At 44.5% G+C, this 23,080-nt stretch overlaps 1 protein-coding gene across 1 annotated transcript; it reads right to left on the bottom strand.

Annotated features, from left to right (window-relative positions):
- Positions 1 to 3,030: 3,030 nt before the first annotated feature.
- On the bottom strand, positions 3,031 to 5,179 carry LOC117594954. Its single transcript, XM_034294591.1, has 5 exons — positions 5,081 to 5,179; positions 4,830 to 4,888; positions 4,037 to 4,428; positions 3,256 to 3,384; positions 3,031 to 3,161 (listed from the first exon to the last, which is right to left on the bottom strand). Exons 1-5 carry the CDS (start codon positions 5,107 to 5,109, stop codon positions 3,129 to 3,131), a joined length of 642 nt encoding a protein of 213 aa, XP_034150482.1. The 5' UTR covers positions 5,110 to 5,179; the 3' UTR covers positions 3,031 to 3,128.
- Between the last annotated feature and the right edge of the window lie 17,901 nt (positions 5,180 to 23,080).

Raw genomic sequence — 23,080 nt, 5'->3', positions numbered from 1 at the left:
GAGGGAACCGCACTCTCCTGGCTACACTCATACATCACCAACCGTACCCACTACATCTCCCTCAATGGCCATAATTCGGATTCAGCTGCAGTCACACAGGGTGTCCCTCAGGGCTCTGTTCTTGGCCCAATGATCTTCATCATCTACATCCATCCCCTTGGTCAGATCCTCCATCACTTCAAATATGACTTCCACTGCTATGCCGACAACTCAAATTTACCTTTGTACCAAATCTCTCACCAACCCACCTTTGGTCCACATCGAATTCTGCCTGTCATCGATAAAAACATGGAAGCAGCAAAAGTTCCTCAAGCTCAACAGTGGTAAAACGGAACTCCTACTCATAGGCACTAAATCCACGCTCACCAAAACTGGCGCTTTCATTCTCTCTATTGACAACACAATTATCTCTCCTCTCTATGCACACAACCTTAACATCTTCCTGGACTCAGCTTTGAACAACACATAAAACAGTCAAATTCTCATTCTTTCACCTCTGCAATATTGCCAAGCTAAAGGCCTCCCTCTTCCATACTGCCACTGAAACCTTAGTACATGGATTAATCTCCTCCTGCCTAGACTACTGCAACTCTCTTCTTTCTGGCATAAACTCTTCATCTCTCCATAAGATACAAATGGTCCAAAACTCAGCAGCCAGACTTCTCACCCACATCATGTCCTGGCAGCATATCAACCCTGGCTCCCACATTGATTATAAAATTATTCTGCTCACCTAAAATACCCTCCATCAGCTTGCTCCACCCTACCTCTCTGATCTTATTCGTCAGTACCCACACTCTCGGTCACTCCGCTCTGCTACAGCTGGTCACCTCATCAGTCCAAGCTAAGGAGCTTGGGAGACAAGGCTTTCTCTAGGGCTGCTCCAAGGCTTTGGAACTCACTTCCACAATCAATCTGTGACACTGAATCTTAAACCATCTTCATCCATCGCCTCGAACCTCATCTGTTCAAACAAGCCTACCCCTGGCCCCTTTCCTTTTTCCATTTTCCAGTGTCATGCCGGAGTCCTTTTCTTTACGTTTGTCTGTGTTGTCTAATCGCTCTCCTCAGATGTTGTTTTTTTGTACCAGATGTAAAGCATCTTTGGGTCCCAGAAAAGTGCTTTAATGTATTATTATTTTTATAAAATTCCCGTCGGCCTGGCAGTATAGCTGTGTCATTCTGGCCAGAAGCTCAAATTCTGGTTGAGGGGTACCAACAATTCCGCGTGTCATGTGGCAGGGCAAATTGACTCCCCTGGGGGCAGTGGGTGTCAGACAGGTTAAATTGATTGATAGAGTGCCTACGGAAAACTACTACTGGTGTGATAAGAACCAGAAGGCTTAGTGAGGACATGTGGCTTGATATTTGTCTTTGCTGAGTCTGCTGGGGAGTTGCTGCCATCGTATGTGGTGCCTGTCATGGTTCCATCCTGGGGCTAATCCTGTTCTCTTTGTATATGCTTCCATTAGGTAGTATAACTCAGCAGCATCACATTTCATTTCATTGTTATGCAGATTATACACAGTTGTATTTGTCGGTTAAGCCAAATGATTTAAGCAAGTTGTGTGTTCTGCATAATTGCCTTGAAAACACTGATTAAACCGAAGTTTTAATTATTGGCCCCCCATCTATTTTGGATGATGTTTGACTCTAGAATCGCTAGCAAATAATATTGTGCCTGTGGCCAGAAATCTGGGAGTTTTCTTTGATCCAGAATTACAATTTGAATATAACAAAAAAAAAAATTGGTGCAGTCTTGCTTTTACCAACTTAGAAACGTTGCCAAAATAAGATCAGTTTTATCTTTTGAGGACACTCAGAAAATTATACATGCTTTTATTTAATCTCGCCTAAACTACTGTAATGCTTTGTTTACATGCCTCAACAACATGTTCCTAGGTAAACTCCAAGTTGTACAGAATTAATCTCCCAGACATCTTGCAATGTCTCATATAAACCCAGTGTTGGCAGCGCTACATTGTTTACCGATGAATTTTAGAGTTGATTTAAAAATTCTACTTATCACTTTTAAGGCACTTTGTGTAATTGTACTTGAAAAGTGCTATACAAATAAAGTTATTATTATTATTTATTGCTCAATTCCTATGACTATTCCAGTAAGTTAGTAAATACTGGTAAAGCCTATTACTGGCTAATAAGCTGTTCAAATGGCCAATGGCAAAAGCTAACAGTTCTTAGACGCTATTTGTGGTGGAGGTAAACTTAGTAAGAAACATTAGTCAGTTTAACTGTATCAATATCCTTCACGAATGGCCAATTAGCTGTTAAAACGGCCAGTGGCAAAAGAAGATTTGTTCATAGACACAAGAGGCTATACTGACATCTGTCAAACATAGAGCTCTGTGGGGTAGTGGTTAGCAACACAGACTTTCATGTGGTTGACCCAGGTTTGAATCTCAAGAGTGCAATACTTTTTATTGCGTTCCGGCTGAACTAGGCTTGCCTGGTTTCTTGTTTATTATTATGAGTCAAGTATATCTACTTGTTTTTAAAGGAAAGTTTATAATTTCACCATATGCCCAGGTGTTTGTATGCAGGAACACATTCAATATGAGCACCATCCAGTGTTATGAAGACCAAATTAACAAGCACCTTTCTAGATTTCCAAAATAGCATATATTTGTTTTATTGGAATTCAACATTAATTTGAAGTCAAAGAGAGATCTGCAGGGGTCAAATGCATACAACAAAGTGTCATCTTTTTTGTCATCATTATTCTTGTAAAGGGAAAATAAAGTTGTCAGTTTTAATCATCACAATTAAATGAAATAAACATTTGAAATATATCTAAAAAAAATATATATAAGTTTTACTTTTTGAATGGAATTACTGAAATAAATAAACTTTTTGACGATATTCTAATTAAAATAACAGCACCTTTACATATATATAAAAATACAATATACAAATCTTAAAAAACATTTTTATAACAATCCAAATGTGATTTAAAAACTTATAAAATGTTGTGTTTCTTAAGAATTTATGTTGAGATAGTGTAGTCATTTGAAATAAAGTTGGTATAATTGCCAAATGTATTGCTTCAATAGGCAATTTGAAGCCTGTGACTCCTACGTGCTCCTATCTCTTGTTTCATATTTTTGGCTTTAATCAGGAGAAGACCTCTTTAGGTATTTGTTCTGGAAAAACAATGAGATGCATAACATACATGTTTACATATTTATTGGTTCAACACTTGCTCAAGCAATCAATTCATTTAAAATGGAAATATACCTGTCCTTGATCAATCATAAGCTTTCTCATGCTTTCCAGAAACTCTGTCTCCATTGATTTGATGAGAGTGAGATGTTTTTCATCTTCTGTGTTATGTTCTGGCTTCAGTTTCTTCCACTCCTTGGTTGTCTTGAAAACAGAGAGATGGTGTTACTCATTCTATAGCAGATTCCAATTAATGAGTTACATGTAACAGCCCTGCATGTCAGTTGAACTTCACATTTTGAGTACTCAAATGTGAATTCAACATGAAATCAAAACGTATAAAACATTACAAACAAGAATGAAAATGTACACTTTCCCTACTATAAGTTGGTCTGGATAGTAGTACCTGCTAAATGACTTAAATGTAAATGAATAAAAGCCACCATATCATTGAATTTAGGTGGAGATTTGTCTTAGTTTGGCAACTTTTTTCAAATTGTATCACATTCATGTTTTTTGCTGATATGGAAATATTTAGTCTTGCTGAAATTATCAATGTTGTTGTCATAGCAATAGATAGGCACATTTCCAGCTATAGACTATTATCAGAGCCCTGAACTGGCTGAGTTGGAAGAGCGTGGTGCTTGCCATGCAAAATGCACAAAATTAAATGGAATTTTTGCTGCGGTCAGATACATAAAATATGTATGTACGCATTACTGAATGTTGCTTTGGATTACAGCATTTGCTTAGTGTCTTAATATACAAATTATATATGTAGATATACTGTACATGTACTGTATATTATATGTAGACATGTTTTTTTTCTGATTGATTAGTAGTGTTTTATTTTTACCATGTTTTCAAATCGTTGACCATAGTTAAACGTTTGGATGCCAGGATACTGAAGCCCAGAGTCTAGGAGATCCTCCAATCTCAAAGCGACCAGGTGCATCTCCTCTCCATCGTAAGCATACACCTGGCGGTCCTCACACAGCATTATGACCAGTTGGACACACTCATTTGGGAAGACGAGGTTCTTCACAACTCCCAGTACCTCCATTTTTACACTATTAGGCAGGAATGCATTTTCCCAATCCTCTGTCTGGTCTTCATCTCCTTTGTAGCTGGTGTTATCCAGGCCTCCAATTGTGAATTTAAAATCTCCCATATCCTTTACTTTGATATTCATTCTTTTACCCTGTAATTCTGACACTGATGCTGCCACTTTTTCAAGGTACTGTTCATCTACCCAGACACCACCAAAAAGGAAAAAAAACAACTTGACAAACATACACTGTATGCAGTACTCTATAATATACCATTTCATGAAATGTATTAGGGAGCTTACACATGCTAGTCTGAATTTCAAGTGGGAAACAACAAGAAATGTTTTTACACTTTTACAGTTTCATAACAAAGACACATCTGTTTTTGTCTGCTACAACCTTTTGATTTTAGATAATGAAACTATGTTGATCATTATTGTCAATGTTAAGCAAGCTAGCTTAATTATTAACAATGTTATTTGTTAAAAGTGTCTTATCACTTCTAAAGCAATTTACCATAAAGAACAATCATGTTGGAACTCTCAATTTACAACTTCCCAAAAGCATATGAATGCCCCTTTGTTGTTGTTTTTAAAATACCTTGATTCTTATTCCGCTGATTGAAATTGAGCCTTATTTCTTCTTCCTCAGTGTTGTACCTTAATGTTATAAGTCAAAAAAATTAAACATCTCATTTATAGATTTCTAGAATGTTCAAACAAATAATTTTCTGCTTTTGCCACCATAATACAATAAAGCTCTGACTTTAATTATGCTGTGTTCTGCCTTAACCTCTGCTGTGTTGTCAGTGAATATGTTTACTAAATCCATAATAATGTCAAACAACTTACCCATTATTCATGATTATTTCACTTGACATCTTTAAGAGAAAAAAATACGCTTGTGAAATGGAAGATGTTATCCTTTAAACCCAGAGACGCACAGGCTTTGCCACAAGACCAGCTATGCCCCAGGTGAGAGAACCTGAATTCACTCTGTATCGGCGAGTACTGTAATATGCCAGGTGTGTGGTATGATGGGTGTGGGCCCTTTAAGACAGAAGGGTGTGTGGTGGCTGGCCGCTGGGGTGATGGGCGTGTAACTGTTATGCAAAGAACCGGTTAGACACCTCTTGGGGGAGGGAAACATGTTATCCGTATAATGGATAGTCTCTCCGCTTGCAAGTGTAATAAACAATATTATGTAATGAGACCGGGTCTCTCTCTTGCCACTTTTCCACTGGTGCTTTACCCCGGTACCAGGGCTACACCAGTGATTTATACTAATGTTGGATCCAGACTTTACTGTTTCCACTATACATTTGGTACCAAGGACTTAATGAGGAGCTCACGTGGGGAGGGAGGAGTAAACTATAAACGCGATCTGGTTTTCCGGTTACGAAAAATAATAGGCAATATTTTTCTGGCAGTAAAATAAACAATAACGCCATGCTTCGTTTGTTTACAATACAGCGTTTCAACTTAGGGTGACCAGAAAAACACTAAAATGTCCCGGTTTTCCCCACAATAATAATAATAATACTGTAATGTTTCCACATACGAGTCAGAGCCAAAAAAACAACTGCGTTGAACTGCGTAGCAAAGCAATTCTCATCAAAGTTGAAAGCACCCCCACTCCACCAACCACAAGCACGCATGATGACAAACATGCGTGCATAAGCGCATACATGTGCGGGTGCATTAAAGTGCAGTTACACAAGGGTCCCGGTTTGTGGGTTTGAAAATGTGGTCAGTACGCTTGAAGTGATGTCAGATATTTACCTCCCCAATGCAACATTTCTCATGACAAGGATGCCAGCGGTAGATTTCAGGTGCAGGACATGACATCCTCTTTGTGACTAATAGCCAACATAAGGTCTTGTACAGCTAGGTGATAGGCCTATCTGGTTCCAATGATTATGGACATAATGCTTCTTTTGTATTGTCATAAACTGTATTTTGTCAGTTCAAGTAAAGTGACACAGGATAGTCATAATGCTATCATGACCTTTTCATAAACTTTATTTTGTCAGTTCAAGTGACATAGGATGATCATTATGCCATCATGACATTATTATAAACTGTATTTTGTCAGTTTAAGTAAAGTGATGTTTGCTGCAATGCATACACCCTAGTTAACATAATTAGCTACACATGGTAATAAACCGGCTGCTGTTTGCTGCTAACATACAGCCTATAGCGTAAAATATTGAATAAGTTTGATATTTCAATGCAAATCAATTTTTTCAGTGTTTATTGTAAACCAAAGTTAGCTACAGTAACTATTTACCGTAGCCCACCTACGAAAAACAAACTAACACACTTCGAAGGTGCGCTCCTTCCATTGTGCTGACAGACTTTGCACCAACCGTCATTACAACTTCATCGACACGTTTACATATGGACATCAAACTAACAAACTAAGCCCACCTTTGCTGCTCGGCCTGGATAGCTACCTAACAAGAATGTAAACTGATCGATTACTAGTATAGCGGCGACCACTTTGGTATGTGTTCTATGTGTGTGTGCTGCTGACTTCTGAATGGGTTGTTATTGGTTTTCTAGGTGCAAGGCATTATGGGTAAAATGTGAATTGTATTGTGTAATTAGTTATATCTTGTGAGTTAGAGAAGGATGATCTCTGAAGTTGTGTGTGATGGAGTTCAATATGTTAGGAGATGTTTGTTAGAGTAAGCTTTCTGGTTATCTTGGCTCACCGTTTTTGTATGTGTTGTTGCCTATGTTGGCCTGTCTATGTCATCAGGCAAGACTAGTTTGATGGTGATTGTCCAATGCCTTAATGTAAATTAAAGCAGACAATTAAACACCTATAGAGTCTCGGTCTAATTTGGAGGCCGCTACACTGGTGTTGGAAGTGGGATGCCTTCAAGCAACGGACCTCCTGTGTGATATCGAAGACATGATGAAAACCTTGAAGTGCCTGGATCTTAAGCAACTCTCAGAGGATAGGAGTGTCACCAAATCAACATGCTGGAGAACAGACAACCAGAGGGGGAGAGTGCCACCAAACCACCATGCCTGGAGAAGAGATCGCTATGAGGCACAGGTGACCAGCATGGAGGAGTGGCTGAGCAATCCCTACTCGCTGGTGCAGCGGTTGAGTTCACTCCTGTGAAGACCCCGAACTGGGCACACAGTCAAAGAACCCAGTGGAAGGGGGCTGCCTAAGAAGGAGCGGTAGGAGTGTGGCTGAATATGGTGGACTGATTCGTTGGCTGCAACAAATGGTTACTGGCAGAGTTGACACCCCTATTGACGGTGGATCATGGACAAGTTTACTTACCCAAAGACACCGGCACCTGACTAATCCACCTTGCCGGGGGTCAGGCTGTGGGAAGAATGTTTTCCGGGGGGAAAGCATCTCTCCAAAGATGTCCGGGAATTCCAGAGTGCCTTGAGCGTCCTGCAACTCACTCTGGGACGGCTATGCAGCAACCAAGGGTCAAGGGACAATGAGCGGATAGGGGACCTGGCCAGACACCGGCCATGGTCTGATTGTGGCTCCGCAATCGATAAGAAAGACCCCTGTTCCATTGATTAAGCTTCCAAGATATGATGATGGACGGTGCAACTGGAGAGCCTACCTGGTTCAATTCAACATGGTCGCTGAGGCCGCAGGCTGGGATTAGGCCAAACGTGGGATCAACTTGGCTGTGTCTCTGGAGGGTGAGGCCCTGCAAGCTCCACTAGACCTGGACCTAGTCGGACCAAAATCATTCAACTTTCTGTGTGCGGCCTTAGAGAAAAGATTTGGAGCAAAAATACCAACTATCAGTCTGGAGGAGCAACTTCCGGACTTTGTGCGACGCAGTGGTGAGCGTCTTGGCCATCTTGCTGCAGACTTAAATCGGTTGGTACAACAGGCTTACCCTGACTATCCAGCTCAAGTGAAAGACAGCCTCGCGCTTAATGCTTTCCTGCGGAGCCTACGGCCATTTAATCTCCATCTACAGGTGCGCATGGCGTGCCCAGATTGCTTAGATTCTGCTCTGACCAGGGCGGAGCACCTTGAAGCAATAATCTGTGAAGGGCAACCACCCCTTCCACCCCCTCGCATTGTCAGGGCTGTCTGCAACACGGAGGATGAAGCATCAGGAGAAGAGAGTGCACCAGTCTGCCTAGCTACGTCACAGCTGGAGACCTGTTCCTTCTGTGGAGGCGGAGGGCACAACGTGGAAAAATGTTACAAGAAGAAGAAGCAGGATAAACGTCAGTTGGATCTGCCGGGAAACGGGGAAGGGCTAGTGTAGATGGGGCAACACCAGCCGTTAGGGAGAACTGCCCCGATGTGAAGAGAGTGGTACGTCTAGGAAGAGGTGAGAGGAGAATCTATGTGAACTGTGTAGTAGCTGGGGTCCTGCTAGAGGCCCTGATTGACACGGCTCCACAATTAGCATCATCCGACCAGGGGCCCTTCCTAACACGGAGAGTTGGGGTTCCACTCAAACCAGGTTAGAGACAGTGACTGGTGAGACCGTCCCAATGCATGGCAGCCAGTACCTTCTGCTTCAGTTGGGGCCGACTACAATCACCCAGAAATTGTACCTCTCGACAATCTCTGAAACCTGCATCCTGGGGATGGACTCTCTAACCGCAGCTGGGGTGGTGGTCGATACTGCCAACCTGTCGGCTCGCATTGGAGAATGCTCTCTCTTTAACCCCCAGAGACAACTAAGGATAGAGCATGCCTCAGCTAGGCAAGTGGATACGTCATAATGTGCCAGCAAAAACTGCAATAGCTCTTGATCCACTGTTCCATGTAGCAGTGAGGGACTTGAAGCAGAAGAATTGCAGCAGCTACGCATTCTCCTCACCGAATTCCAACACTTTTTTGCAGCCAAAGAGAAAGAATGCACTCGCACCAATGTAATACAGCATAACATTTACACAGGGGAAGCAGCCCCCATCAACATGTTTGCAGGCTTCCTATGGCAAAATGGGAAGAAGTGGAAGAAAAGATCCAAGAGATGGCTGGTGCTGGTATCGTCCAACCATCAGAAAGTCCTTGGACAGCGCCAGCAGTGCTGGTACGGAAGAAAGACGGGTCCCTGCGTTTCTGCTTGGACTATCGGCGACTCAATGCGGTTACACGCAAGGACTCATACCCCTTACCACGCATAGATGACACGGTGGACCGGGTGGCTGGTTCCAGTTGGTTCAGCTCTCTTGACCTTTGCAGCGGGTACTGGCAGGTACCTCCCTTACCCTCCGCTCTCCCCAAAACAGCTTTTAGCATTGACAGGGGCCTGTGGGAATTTACAGTGATGCTGTTCGGACTCAGCAACAGCCCTGCCACTTTTGAACGCCTAATGGAGCGTGTGCTCCACCAAGTCCCCCAGTCTGCCTGTGTGGTCTATCTGGACGACCTGCTGGTTCATGCAGCCAGCTTCAAGGATGCTCTCACCAATCTCCGCCTGGTGTTCCAGTGCATTGATCAGGCTAATCGTCGCCTCAACCAGCCAAGTGTCACCTGTTCCGTCGCAAGACAAGCTTCCTGGGCCATGTGGTGGGCCCGACGGGGGAGTCTACAGATCCAAGCAAGGTTATAAATATAATGGCTGACACCCTCGTCAGTACCAGAGTTGAAGAGCTTCATGGGACTGGCATCCTATTATCTGCGATTCATCAAGGGCTTTGCAGGCATCGCCTGCCCACTGCATATAGTGCCCCGGAGATAAGTCTAGGGCTCCACTGCAGCAGTCATCCAGTGGAGCACCCATGAAATGAGTCGCTATTGATGTCCTTGGGCCTTTCCCCGAGTCAGAGTTGGGGAACCGCTATGTCCTGACAGCCATGGACTATTTTACAAAGTGGCCAGAGGGATACGCGATCCCGACTCAAGAAACAAAGGTAGTTGTTGATCGGTTGAGGGAGGGCATTTTTGTTAGGTTCGGCATGCCGGAGACCCTGCACAGCGATCAGGGCCGCAACTTCGAGAGCCATCTCAGAGGTGTGTCAACATCTGTCTATTCTTAAGACCTGTACCACCCCTCTATGCCCTCAAAGCGACGGACTGGTAGAAAGGTTTAATCGCACTTTGGCAACACAGCTTGTCCTGCTGACCTCTCATCATCAAAAGGACTGGGACACCCACTTACCTTTGGTGCTGTTGTCATACTGCTCGGCGGTTCAAGAGTCTACAGGTTGTACACCAGCGGCGCTCTGGCTAGGCCGGGAACTTCGGTCTCCAGTTGATCTGATCTTCGGCCAGACCCCGAGCTTCCCTGCCAACTGGGGCTAGAATATGTTCACAACCTACAGAAGCGCCTTGACTGTGTCCATCAGCTGGCCCGCAAACATATGCTGGACGCCGGAACTTACCCAAAGAGGAATTACGATGCTCACTGCACTGTACTTCCCATTGTAGGCACTTACGGCAGTGGACAGGGTTCAGCATGGGCAACCTGACTGGTCTGTGGCTATGCAGACCCATATTTAACATACTGCGATGCATTGTGTGTTCTGACACCTTTCTATCAGTACCAGCATTAACTTTTTCAGCAAATTGAGCTACAGTAGCTCATCTGTTGGATGGGACCACAGGGGCCAGCCTTTTCTTCCCACATGCATCAATGATCCTGTCGCCGGTCACCACTTTTCCTTCGTTGGACCACTTTTGATAGGTACTGACAACTGCAGACCGGGAACACCCCACAAGGGCTGCAGTTTTGGAGGTGGTCTGACCCAGTCCTCTAGCCATCACAATTTGGCCCTTGTTAAAGTTGCTTAAATCCTTATGCTTGCCCATTTTTCCTGCCTCTAACACATTAACTTTGAGGACAGAAAGTTCATTTGTTGCCTAATACAGTGGGGCAAAAAAGTATTCAGTCAGCCACCAATTGTGCAAGTTCTCCCACTTAAAAAGATGAGAGAGGCCCTATAATTTTCATTATAGGTACACTTCAACAATGAGAGACAAAATGAGAAAAGAAATCCAGAAAATCACATTGTAGGATTCTTTATGAATTTATTGGTAAATTCCTCTGTAAAATAAGTATTTGGTCACCTACAAACAAGCAAGATTTCTGGCTCTCACAAACCTGTAACTTCTTCTTTAAGAGGCTCATCTGTCCTCCACTTGATACCTGTATTAATGGCAGCTGTTTTAACTTGTTATCAGTATAAAAGACACCTGTCCACAACCTCAAACAGTCACACTCCAAACTCCACTATGGCCGAGACCAAAGTCCTGTCAAAGGACTCAAGAAACAAAATTGTAGACCTGCACCAGGCTGGGAAGACTGAATCTGCAATAGGTAAGCAGCTTGGTGTGAAGAAATCAACTGTGGGAGCAATTATAAGAAAATGGTAGACATTCAAGACCACAGATAATCTCCCTCGATCCGGGGCTCTATGCAAGATCTCACCCCGTGGGGTCAAAATGATCACAAGAATGGTGAGCAAAAATCCCAGAACCACACGGGGGGGCCTAGTGAATGACCTGCAGAGAGCTGGGACCAAAGTAACAAAGGCTACCATCAGAAACACACTATGCCGCCAGGGACTCAAATCCTGCAGTGCCAGACGTGTCCCCCTGCTTAAGCCAGTACATGTCCAGGCCCGTCTGAGGTTTGCTAGAGAGCATTTGGATGATCCAGAAGAGGATTGGGAGAATGTCATATGGTCAGATGAAACCAAAATAGAACTTTTTGGTAAAAACTTAGCTCATCATGTTTGGAGGAGAAAGAATGCTGAGTTGCATCCAAAGAACACCATACCTATTGTGAAGCATGGGGCTGGAAACATCATGCTTTGGGGCTGTTTTTCTGCAAAGGGACCAGGACGACTGATCTGTGTAAAGGAAAGAATGAATGGGGCCATGTATCGTGAGATTTCGAGTGAAAACCTCCTTCCATCAGCAAGGGCATTTTCTAATTTTGTCTCTCATAGTTGAAGTGTACCTATGATGAAAATTACAGGCCTCTAATCTTTTTAAGTGGGAGAACTTGCACAATTGTTGGCTGACTAAATACTTTTTTGCCCCACTGTATATTCCACCCACTGAAAGGTGTAACAAGATTATCAGTGTTATTCACTTCACCTGTCAGTGGTTATAATGTTATGGCTGATCGGTGTAGAGATGTGGACTACATGCAGTGGCTACATTTGAATCATGATGTCATAACGGAGTAGTTATCTTGAACATGTAAATGTTGTCTGGCTGTATTGACTTTATGTGGACTAATTGGTGTGATTAAGGATGCCAAAGTCCCCACTGTTATGTCATGTTCGTTTTCTCCTCACATGGATAAAGACAGTGGGACAATCGAACGTGTCACAGCGTGAAACCATAAGGTCAAGGAAGTGAGTTGAGATACATCAACTTCGGTCCTGTAACTCTATCCAGGCACTGACCTTAATCACTAATGGAAATTGCCACGCTTCTGCTTTTTGTGGCTGATAACTGCTATGTTTTTTCTTCTCGGTCCTAAGATAGAAACAATAGATTGTGAGGTCATCATCACTGATAAAATTGTTCCTGTCATGATCTGTTTGCATAAATTCATCACATGCATTCAACAGCCTGGCTAGGAAATGGCCTGTCTCCCCTCATAGTCCATATCTGATCCATTGCTATCACAATCACTAAGGACAGGATCTTGCTGTAGGTATTTTTGTAGATTACTTAAATACCAGGACTAATTTTGTTAAAATACTTGATGGTGTTTCAATGTTAGTTTGAGTTAACACTGCAAAGGCTAGCGAAGACATCTGCTTTAATTGTAATGATCTTCCTATTGAATTTCTTCAGTTTGTGTTGGAAAAAGAAGGGTTAATATCCAAGAGAAAAAAATCAACAATCAGAATTGTTCTTTGGTAGTATCATGGTAGAAATGATCTAGCTGTGCTCAATGCTCATTGGCTAGGCCCTCAGGCTTTGAATAGAAGGAACCAGCCAACATCATTGACATTGATTTCAATTAGATTAGCATTTTGGAATGACAGTAGAATCAAACCAATTAAAATTGTCTAGTAATAGGTGGGAAAATTGTATGACGCCTCAATGCTCTCAATCGAAAAATAACTTCTTTCAGATTTAAAATCAAAAGACAAGCTACATGATGTTGAAGTATAACACTTCCCCGAGTTGGTTTGTTGGAAAGGAGAATAAAACACAGGGAGTCAGGGCAATTACCGTAGTTATACGTCCATTTATTACAGAAGCTTCTGGAGACACGTGTCGCCGCACAATGTCTAAGGATCAACATTCAAAACATCATTTTTATACTTCTACTACGCCCAAAAGATAGAGGCGTTAACTTACAAAGTGTGTGCCATTGGCCCAATCCCAGTTTTATTCCTTATAGGATAACTGCAAGTATCTTCTTGTCTCCTCCTGGTATCTGTCTGGCCTGTCAGACTATGTGTGTGTGTCTCTGACCTGTGACCTGTTTCTCACAAAACAGACATACTAAATCTTTCTCTCCCCGGCAACTGCTTAAACAGGGTTTCCTATTCTCCTACTTGCTCCTTCAGTTTTGGTTCATATTACAGACATTTAATATTTTGTTTCATTGGTTACAACAGCTTATAACAGTTCACTAACTTATATAATCAATACATCTACATTGGTTACAACAGCTTATAACAGTTCACTAACTTATACAATCACTACATCTACAATTCCCCCTTTTGATCTCTCCCCAGAGAGATCACCCCTATTCGCCAAGCTCCAGTTCTCCCGGGTCATGCTGCTCCAGTAGAGGCATCAGCATCCCTGATGGCGATCCTGGAGCCTTCTCAATGGCTGTAGAAATCACTCTCATGGCAAGCCCTCTTATGCATGGGATACAACAACACCCACAAGTAACCATTATAGCACCAAATGTAGAAAGCGATAAAAGAACAGACATTATCAAACCTTTCCACTGGCCGAACATCGAGGTCAGCCATTCCTCCAGCGGATTATCTATCCCAGAATGCTCGTATGCGACCCCGTGACATAGTCCAATTCAATCCCCCAAATTTCCTCAAACAGGTGTCCTCAGGTGGGGTCGCTGACCTCTTCGCTGGGGGAATGAAGACCCGATGCCAACCTGGGAAACCTGTAACAACACACAACACACATATCATTATTCTACCAATTCCCATATACTACTTCATTCTACTATCATCTCCCCAGACCTTTCTCTGTAACCCTGTCATCTTGGTACGAGTGGTATGAGCCACTCGGTGTCCTATACCCCCTTTAGTTACAGTATTTTTCAGTTCTTTCCCCTAAGAGTCTATTCCCCTGGCGCCGTCCTCTGTCTCCTTCACTCGCTCGTGGTCCTGCCGTGTCCTGTGGTCCGCTCCTGGCACCGGTCCGGCTGGTGCTGGTCCTCCTTCAGTCCACGCTGGGGAAAGCTCCTCCTTTCCGGTTTGGATGAGGTCCGTCAGCGACCTCCCTGGCTCCTGCGCTGGTGTACACTGGCTCCAATGGTACCACGTCTCTCCTTTGTCCCTCAGGCGGACCGCATGACTCGTTCTCTCCACCACCTGATGAGGACCCGTCCACCTTGGCTCCGACCACTTCCGCTTGATGACCTTCAGCAACACCCACTCCGCCTGGGGCAGGTTCTGGTCCAGCGGGTGCAGGTCCCTCCGTTCTCCGACTCTGTTGGTGAATTCTGAAACGAGAGCTCGCAATTCATCAAAATACACTCTGCGATCGTTGGGCCACTTTACCCCTTCCGGGACCGCAGGCCCCGCGGCTGGTCCTGGAAACTGTCTCCCCGTCAGCAGCTCGTATGGGGTGAACCCAGTGGTCTGATTTAACGAGCATCGAATCGTCATGAGTGACAGTGGCAGTGCATCCACCCAGTTCAATTTAGTCTGTGCACATATCTTTTACATTTTCTAAATTTTGGTTCATCCTTTCTACCTTTCCCTGGGACTGTGGATGGTACACAGTGCCAAAAGCATGTTTTAGGCCCAATAATCTTTCTACCTTCTGTAAATCACTGTTCTTAAAGTGAGTCCCATTATCTGACCTAATTTTCTCTGGGAAGCCGTATCTGGGAATGTACTGGTTCACTAAACACTTGACCACTGTCTGACTGTCCTCCCTTCTTGCCGGCCAGGCTTCTGGCCACCCTGTGAACATGTCCACACACACTAACATGTAGCGGCACCCCCGTACTGTTTCCCCCATGTCAGTGTAGTCTATCACTATCTCTTGTCCAGGTCTCGTCGTCATGGGGAACGCCCCCATCTCAGGTTTGATCGTCGGTTTTGGATTGTGGTGTGTGCAGATGGTGCATGTCCTAGTGTAGTTACGTACCATGTCTACCATAAACGGGTTCCTCAACATCTGTGCTGGCCCTACATGGCCCAACCCGTGGGCTTCTGCAAATTTATCTCCCCGCATGGCTGGTGGAAGTATTACTCTACCGTCTGGCCCTCTCCAGAGCCCGCTCGTCTCTGTTGCTCCTCTCTGTTGCCAAATTGTTTTCTCTTGTGGGGAAGCCCCCTTTTGATGTCTCACTAGCTCGTCTCTCTCAGAGCCTTCTCCCCCCTTTTTCTGAAACAGGACCCCGTTCATGACTCATCCTGTTTCAGAAAAATCTAGAAAAAAGGTGTTGTGTAGTCTGGTATGGCCAGATCAGCTGCGGTGGCTAGTTGTTGTTTCAGCAAAATGAAGTCCTTGTCGGCCGGGCAAGTCCAATTGAGAGTGGCTTTAAGTTTACGCATTCCCTGCTCCTTAACTAGCGCTCTAAGTGGCTCTGTGAGCCCTGAATAGTTTGGGATGTAATTGCGGCTGTACCCCGTGAGCCCTAGGAATGATAGCATTTCCTGAACAGTAGTGGGTTTAGGATGGTGGAGGATGGTTGTGCGGTGAGCTGGGGAAAGCCCCGCTCCCTTCTGCGAGATTACTCTGCCCAGAAAGGAGACCTGCGTCCTTACCAGCTGTAGCTTTCCTTTTGACACCTTGAACCCTTTCTCAGCCAGTCTGGTGAGGACCGTCATTGTAGCTTGGATGCAGGCGGCCACCGTCAGGGCCGTCAGCAGCAGGTCGTCTACGTACTGGACCAAAGTTACCCCTGTCGGCAGGCAGCATCACTGCAGCGCTTCTCTCAGTACCTGGTTGAATATGACAGGGGAAAGCGCGAACCCCTGTGGTAGTGTCGTGTACCTCCATTGCCGACCCCTATGTGTGAAAGAAAAAATATCACGAAGTTCCTCTGCTAGTGGGAGACAGAAAAAACATTAGCCAGGTCAATGCAGGTGAACCATTTTTACATCTTACAGCTGTGTGAGTACCATACGTTTGGCGCCTGAGGGAGTGTCCAATCAGTGCATTCGACCGCCCTTTTAACCATGGGCCCCAGGTCTTTTGGTTGGTGTTTAGGATGTAGTGCCAGTGACACATGTGGGACGGACTCCTCCGCCATCATGTACCACTGATCCTGCTCCTCTGTCAATCTGCCGCTACCCCTGCAGGGCCTACATATATGAATTTAGACCCGACCTGCCACGTGTCCCCACACACTACATCCCCAAACCCCTCTCTATACACCTCATCGCCCTGCCGATCATAAAATAGGGTTACATGTGGGGGGTCTGGCGGAGGAAAGTACGGCTCGAGGAGGGAGATCCACGGCCTCCACTTGAAGTTGATGTCCCGTCTGGTAACGTGACAGTTAGTCCATCTGGAGAACACAAGATATTAGCCCCCAGTTTTATCAACAAGTCTCTCCCCAATAAGTTCACTGGTGTGTTTGTCGACACCACATACGGATGGCTGAGGGCCTGTTTACCCAGTATCGTTTTAAGAGGAAATGTCACTGGCAAAGTCTGTCCCACTCCTTCAAACCCCACAACTTCCACTGTCTTGGAGGATAGTAGTCCTGTGACGGGAGGGGCGGTGATGGTGGAAAACGTGGCACCTGTGTCAACCAGAAAGGGGAAGTCCTTCCCGTTGACATTCAGGGACAGCATAGGATCTGCCCTTCCCCCGCTGTCCCCTCCCCCCCCTGTAGACCATCACACCTGGTCCCACCCTCCCTCATAAGAGAGTGGGTATTGTCCAGGTGCGCTAGGTGGTGGGACGGCGTGTGGGTTGGGAACTGGAGCTGCCCCTTGGTTTGGGTATCCTCTGCCCCCTGCAGTGTTCTGTGGGCAGTTTCTGGACCAGTGGTTCGGGTCACCACACGTAAAGCAGACTCCGTATGGGACTTGGGCTCCTGGAGCCCCTCTGCCTCTACCCCGCCCCCTCCCCCTACCATAACCTCCCCTCGGAGTCCCTGGTCGATAGGGCGCGGTGAATGCCCCCCGGCCACCGTGAGGTTGGGGTGCCCATGTGGGAACAGGGTATAAATCGGGTGTGTCAGGTTCTCCTGAGCCTAGAGCTGCCATCTGTCTGTGTTTCTTTTTCCCTTCATTGAGCCTCCCTTTGGCTTCACCCAGCTGTAAGCGCAACAGGTTCTCTTTCAGTCCCTGTATCTGTTTGTCTTTCTCTGTCTCCTCATCTTTTGCCCTCTGTAAATGACGTACTATGTGTCTTTCCCATACGTGTGATTCACTACCCGGCAAGTCAGGATTTGCCATCATTGCCTCTTTTATTTTCTCTGGAAGTCCCTCTAAGACCACCCTTCTAAACCACTCCTGCTGCAGACCTCCCTTCCCCGGGTGGTGCCCTGTGTGTTTGGCCCATGTGTCCTTACATGCTTCTAGATACTGTCTAGGGTGTTGCTCTTTTTCCCAAGGTAACTTGGGCATCGGGGCCCCAGCGGGCAAGGGAAATCGTCCCCTCAGGGCCATGGCTATGCGCCCGACCACCTGACTGAAAGGAGTGTCGTCAGGGCTCCGCCTAGTGGCGGCCCCTTTTTCTATCTCAGTCATAGCCTGGGCGGACATGGCTCGGGCGGCTACTGCCCTCCAGTCCCCCAGTGCCAACATTTGACCAGCTGTGAGTTTATCAAATTGTGACAACCATAGTCCACCTCCCTCTCCCATCGGGGGTAATTTATCTACCAGTGCCTGTACGTCTCCCAGCCCCAATGGTTCATATCGCGGTTCTCCGCCTCCCACTCTAAAGAGAGGCAGCTGAAACCCAGCACAACCAGCTTCCCCTGCTTGTGACCGCGTATACATTTTATTTTGAGTCTTTTGAATTGATTCTACTGTATCATGGTGTAGTTTATGTTCTGGTGGGGGCGTACGCGGCAGAGGGTATACGTCTACGTCTCCCTTACTCCCGTCTCCACTACTGTCTGTGTCGGGGTCTTCGTCTGAGTCAGTCCATCTCCCTACTGCTTTGCCCGTGAGTACCACCCGTCCTCTATGTGAATTCCCTTTTTTCTGCCTAGTTCTGGTCCTTCTCACTGTGTCACTATCGTCCGACCCTGACCTTGAGTCCTCACCTAACCTGCCTTTAGTACGGCCTGATCTTTTCTTTATGGCCCCAGTAATCTCCTCTTGTTTATTCTTTCCTAGTCGTCTCCCCTTCTCGCTCCTCTTTCTCTGCCCTTGCCTTGAACGGTTTCACCTCCCCCTCAGTGTCTGTCTCGCTCTCTGACTCCGCCTTCCTACTTAATTTTCTCTTATCTTGCTTTCCTGTGAATTGAGTTATGGGCTTGCTGTTCTGTGTGTCTAAAGACAATATCCCACTCTCTAAACATAACGCTGGATATAATGGTACACGGTACCATGCACCACCAGGTCATCTTCATATGCTGGGGGTTCTATCTCTCCTCCCTCTTTTTCCTCCTTAATTTTCTGTCCCTTTTTCTCTTTGTTCAAATGGTCTACGCCCTGACACCACACTGCTAATTTACACCATTCTTTTCTGTGCTTTTCCCATTCCTTCTCCTTTTCTCTATATCTCCCTCTCTTGACCAAATTGGCTGTTTCCTTCTTGTCTCTAACTCTATCTCGATTTTTGGAACACTCCTTCTCCTTATTCCACAAAATAACATGTAATGGTCTCCTTTCCTCCATCCTTAATCCTGCCTCACTCACCACTTGTCGCAATTTCTCTTCTATCCCTTCTTTTTCTTTCTGAATTGGGTCCATCCTGCCTACAACAGTCATTACATTTGCCACCTGTATCCCCAATTGTTTCCACTTTCCCGTGCCTGGACACCGCCCATCATCATCAACTTCTCTCACACTCCCCGTCCATTTCAACCTGACTTACGTTACTGTGAGTCCCAGACTCAGAATAATTAACAAATGATTAACGGGTACCTGACCCAACACTTTTGGGACTCAAACCCAGTTTTCTTATAAAGAATTTGGGGAGCTCTAAAACTCCCCGGGACTCCAACCCAGATACAGAATTTGGGGAGTTCTAAACCTCCCCGGGACTCTAACCCAGATACAGAATTTGGGGAGTTCCAAAACTCCCCGGGCCTCTAACCCAGATACAGAATTTGGGGAGTTATAAAACTCCCCGGGACTCTAACCCAGATACAGAATTTGGGGAGTTATAAAACTCCCCGGGACTCTAACCCAGACACAGAATTTGGGGAGTTATAAAACTCCCCGGGACTCTAACCCAGATACAGAATTTGGGGAGTTATAAAACTCCCCGGGACTCTAACCCAGATACAGAATTTGGGGAGTTATAAAACTCCCCGGGACTCTAACCCAGATACAGAATTTGGGGAGTTATAAAACTCCCCGGGACTCTAACCCAGATACAGAATTTGGGGAGTTATAAAACTCCCCGGGACTCTAACCCAGATACAGAATTTGGGGAGTTATAAAACTCCCCGGGACTCTAACCCAGATACAGAATTTGGGGAGTTATAAAACTCCCCGGGACTCTAACCCAGATACAGAATTTGGGGAGTTATAAAACTCCCCGGGACTCTAACCCAGATACAGAATTTGGGGAGTTATAAAACTCCCCGGGACTCTAACCCAGATACAGAATTTGGGGAGTTATAAAACTCCCCGGGACTCTAACCCAGATACAGAATTTGGGGAGTTATAAAACTCCCCGGGACTCTAACCCAGATACAGAATTTGGGGAGTTATAAAACTCCCCGGGACTCTAACCCAGATACAGAATTTGGGGAGTTCTAAAACTCCCCGGGACTCTAACCCAGATGAACCTTTACACACAATAAATACTTCGAGGTGCCCCTAAGTCCTCGGGACTCTAACCCGACTGGTTGCCGAGACTCTAACTCGCAACTATCCACCGTCCCCGTCGGGAAGTGGCGTAGGGTAGTCAACCCTAGAACGATTAACGGGCCTCTAACCCGACTTACAGTGAGACTCTAACTCACACACCGGTAGCGGGCCTCTAACCCGACTTACAGTGAGACTCTAACTCACACACCGGTAACGGGCCTCTAACCCGACTTATAGTGAGACTCTAACTCACAGACCGTTCCCCTGACCCCCTGAATTTAAACCAGTCTCCCAATACGTTTTCCACAGGTCCACAATTTAGTTCATAGCCAATATGCAGATTTAGATATAACAGGCTCTGCTTACCTTTATCATGAGCCGGCTCGGAACCTGTGAATCTCGCGTAGGTTGTCTGGACAAGATTGAATTCCTTCTCCTCTTTCCAATCCCGGAACGAGCCCCCAAATTGTTGAAGTATAACACTTCCCCGAGTTGGTTTGTTGGAAAGGAGAATAAAACACAGGGAGTCAGGGCAATTACCGTAGTTATACGTCCATTTATTACAGAAGCTTCTGGAGACACGTGTCGCCGCACAATGTCTAAGGATCAACATTCAAAACATCATTTTTATACTTCTACTACGCCCAAAAGATAGAGGCGTTAACTTACAAAGTGTGTGCCATTGGCCCAATCCCAGTTTTATTCCTTATAGGATAACTGCAAGTATCTTCTTGTCTCCTCCTGGTATCTGTCTGGCCTGTCAGACTATGTGTGTGTGTCTCTGACCTGTGACCTGTTTCTCACAAAACAGACATACTAAATCTTTCTCTCCCCGGCAACTGCTTAAACAGGGTTTCCTATTCTCCTACTTGCTCCTTCAGTTTTGGTTCATATTACAGACATTTAATATTTTGTTTCATTGGTTACAACAGCTTATAACAGTTCACTAACTTATATAATCAATACATCTACATTGGTTACAACAGCTTATAACAGTTCACTAACTTATACAATCACTACATCTACAATGAACCTGACATTTTATCCATTTCATAAAGATGGACAGGAGAATGTACTTCCTTTTTAAATGATAATCATAATAGTGAGTGGACTTTTTGTTTTCATCTACAGCTTGCTTTTTGTTGCTATCTCATTCATATAATTTTGATTACAATGTGTAAATTATTATTTCAACTTTAGATCACTGGTTGTGTGGTAAAAACAAAGGTAATTACATTGCATTTGGAAGTACTGTGTAGATGACATTTCTTTTTGTGTTGCATTTTATTATTGTTGCATGCTGGATATGACAGCATACTGTCCGTGGTCTTGAAACAATGTGAGTAGTTGTGTTCCTCCTATCGATATTTGCAACTACCCAGATAGCAATGAGTCGGCGGACCGGAGGCGGTCCTCCAGAGACAGTAGAAGCGTCAGAATGTCTAAATCGCAAACACTTTTGCCACGTTTGCCGACTTACCGCCGGCGGCAGCCGCTTTTTAAAAGGCGGACCTTCCGCGGCAAACGCTATTTTCGAGCGATCTGCCGCTTTTTTATATATATATATTTAATATTTATAGCATGCAGTTTATCGAGAATAATGATTGATTAAACCAGACAAATTTCCATTTGGGGTTTTAATTCCACATTTCAAAGTACAGTAACTGTCATTCAAACAAGATGTGTCAGATCACTGAAATAAATAACAGGCAGAAAAAAATATACATATAAATACACACTACAGAACATGCAGGTTTCCAATTAAATTTTGGTAACAGCCATACAAGCAAATTATAACACAAACACAATAATTGTTAATATAAAGAGGTCAGCTCTGGGATGAAAATAATTACCAGTAAACATAAGTAATGAGGATATTTGGTACCAAAGAATGTGCAGGATACCAAATAAATCAAGGTATAACATCACATTTTCAAGCCATTTCTAACAATAGGAAAAGTGGTAATAATTTAGAGTAAAGCTCTAGAGTAGAATAGACCATTATAATGGCATTGCTGACCTGGAGCACAAGATTTACACCGTGCTGCAATAAGATCTGTGTCTCTTGTATCTATGATAAACAAAACTTGACATATATATTTATATAAAAATACAGAGGTAAAAACAGTAGTAGAACAGACCATTATAACTGCAATGCTGACCTGTGGCACAAGGATTTACAAGCTATATTTAACAATAGTATAACAGTTAAGCACTGTGATGGAATGAAAAAAGCTGATGTTAAAAACAGAGTACGTAGAATATTTGGTACCAGGTAATGTGCAATATCAAGTATCAGAGGTACAAAATAGTATTTCCAAGCTATTATTAATAGAATAACAGTTAAGCACAGTGATGAAATGAAAGTAGAATTTTGGTACTAGTTAATGTGCAATATCAAGTAACAGGTATGAAATAGGATTTACAAACTATAATAGAATCGTTAAGACGGAATGAAATAAGCCAATACTAAAGTTAAAATACAAAAAAAACCAGGGTGGATTTGGTGTGTGTAGTCTGGCACTTCTGGCTTCTTGATGTTACTGACTGCAGGATAAAGAAAGTGTTCCAGTTCAGTGATGCTGGGGTGTCAGTAGTCAGCCTAGGTTTAAGGGGTCGGCTGTGGGTCCTTCTCAGCTGTACGGCTTTTTCTGCCTTCACGGTCAGATGCTCCTTTCAGGTAACGCACCTACAGGGGTTCCCAGAATAAAAGAATAAAGTAGTCAGTCCTGGTCCCTCAAATACTAAACTACGACATTTATATCT

The sequence above is a fragment of the Esox lucius genome, chromosome 10, assembly GCF_011004845.1.
Source record: "Esox lucius isolate fEsoLuc1 chromosome 10, fEsoLuc1.pri, whole genome shotgun sequence".
NCBI classification, from domain to species: domain Eukaryota; kingdom Metazoa; phylum Chordata; class Actinopteri; order Esociformes; family Esocidae; genus Esox; species Esox lucius.
Note: the sequence above shows the minus strand (reverse complement) of the source record. Positions and strands in the feature narration are given on the sequence as shown.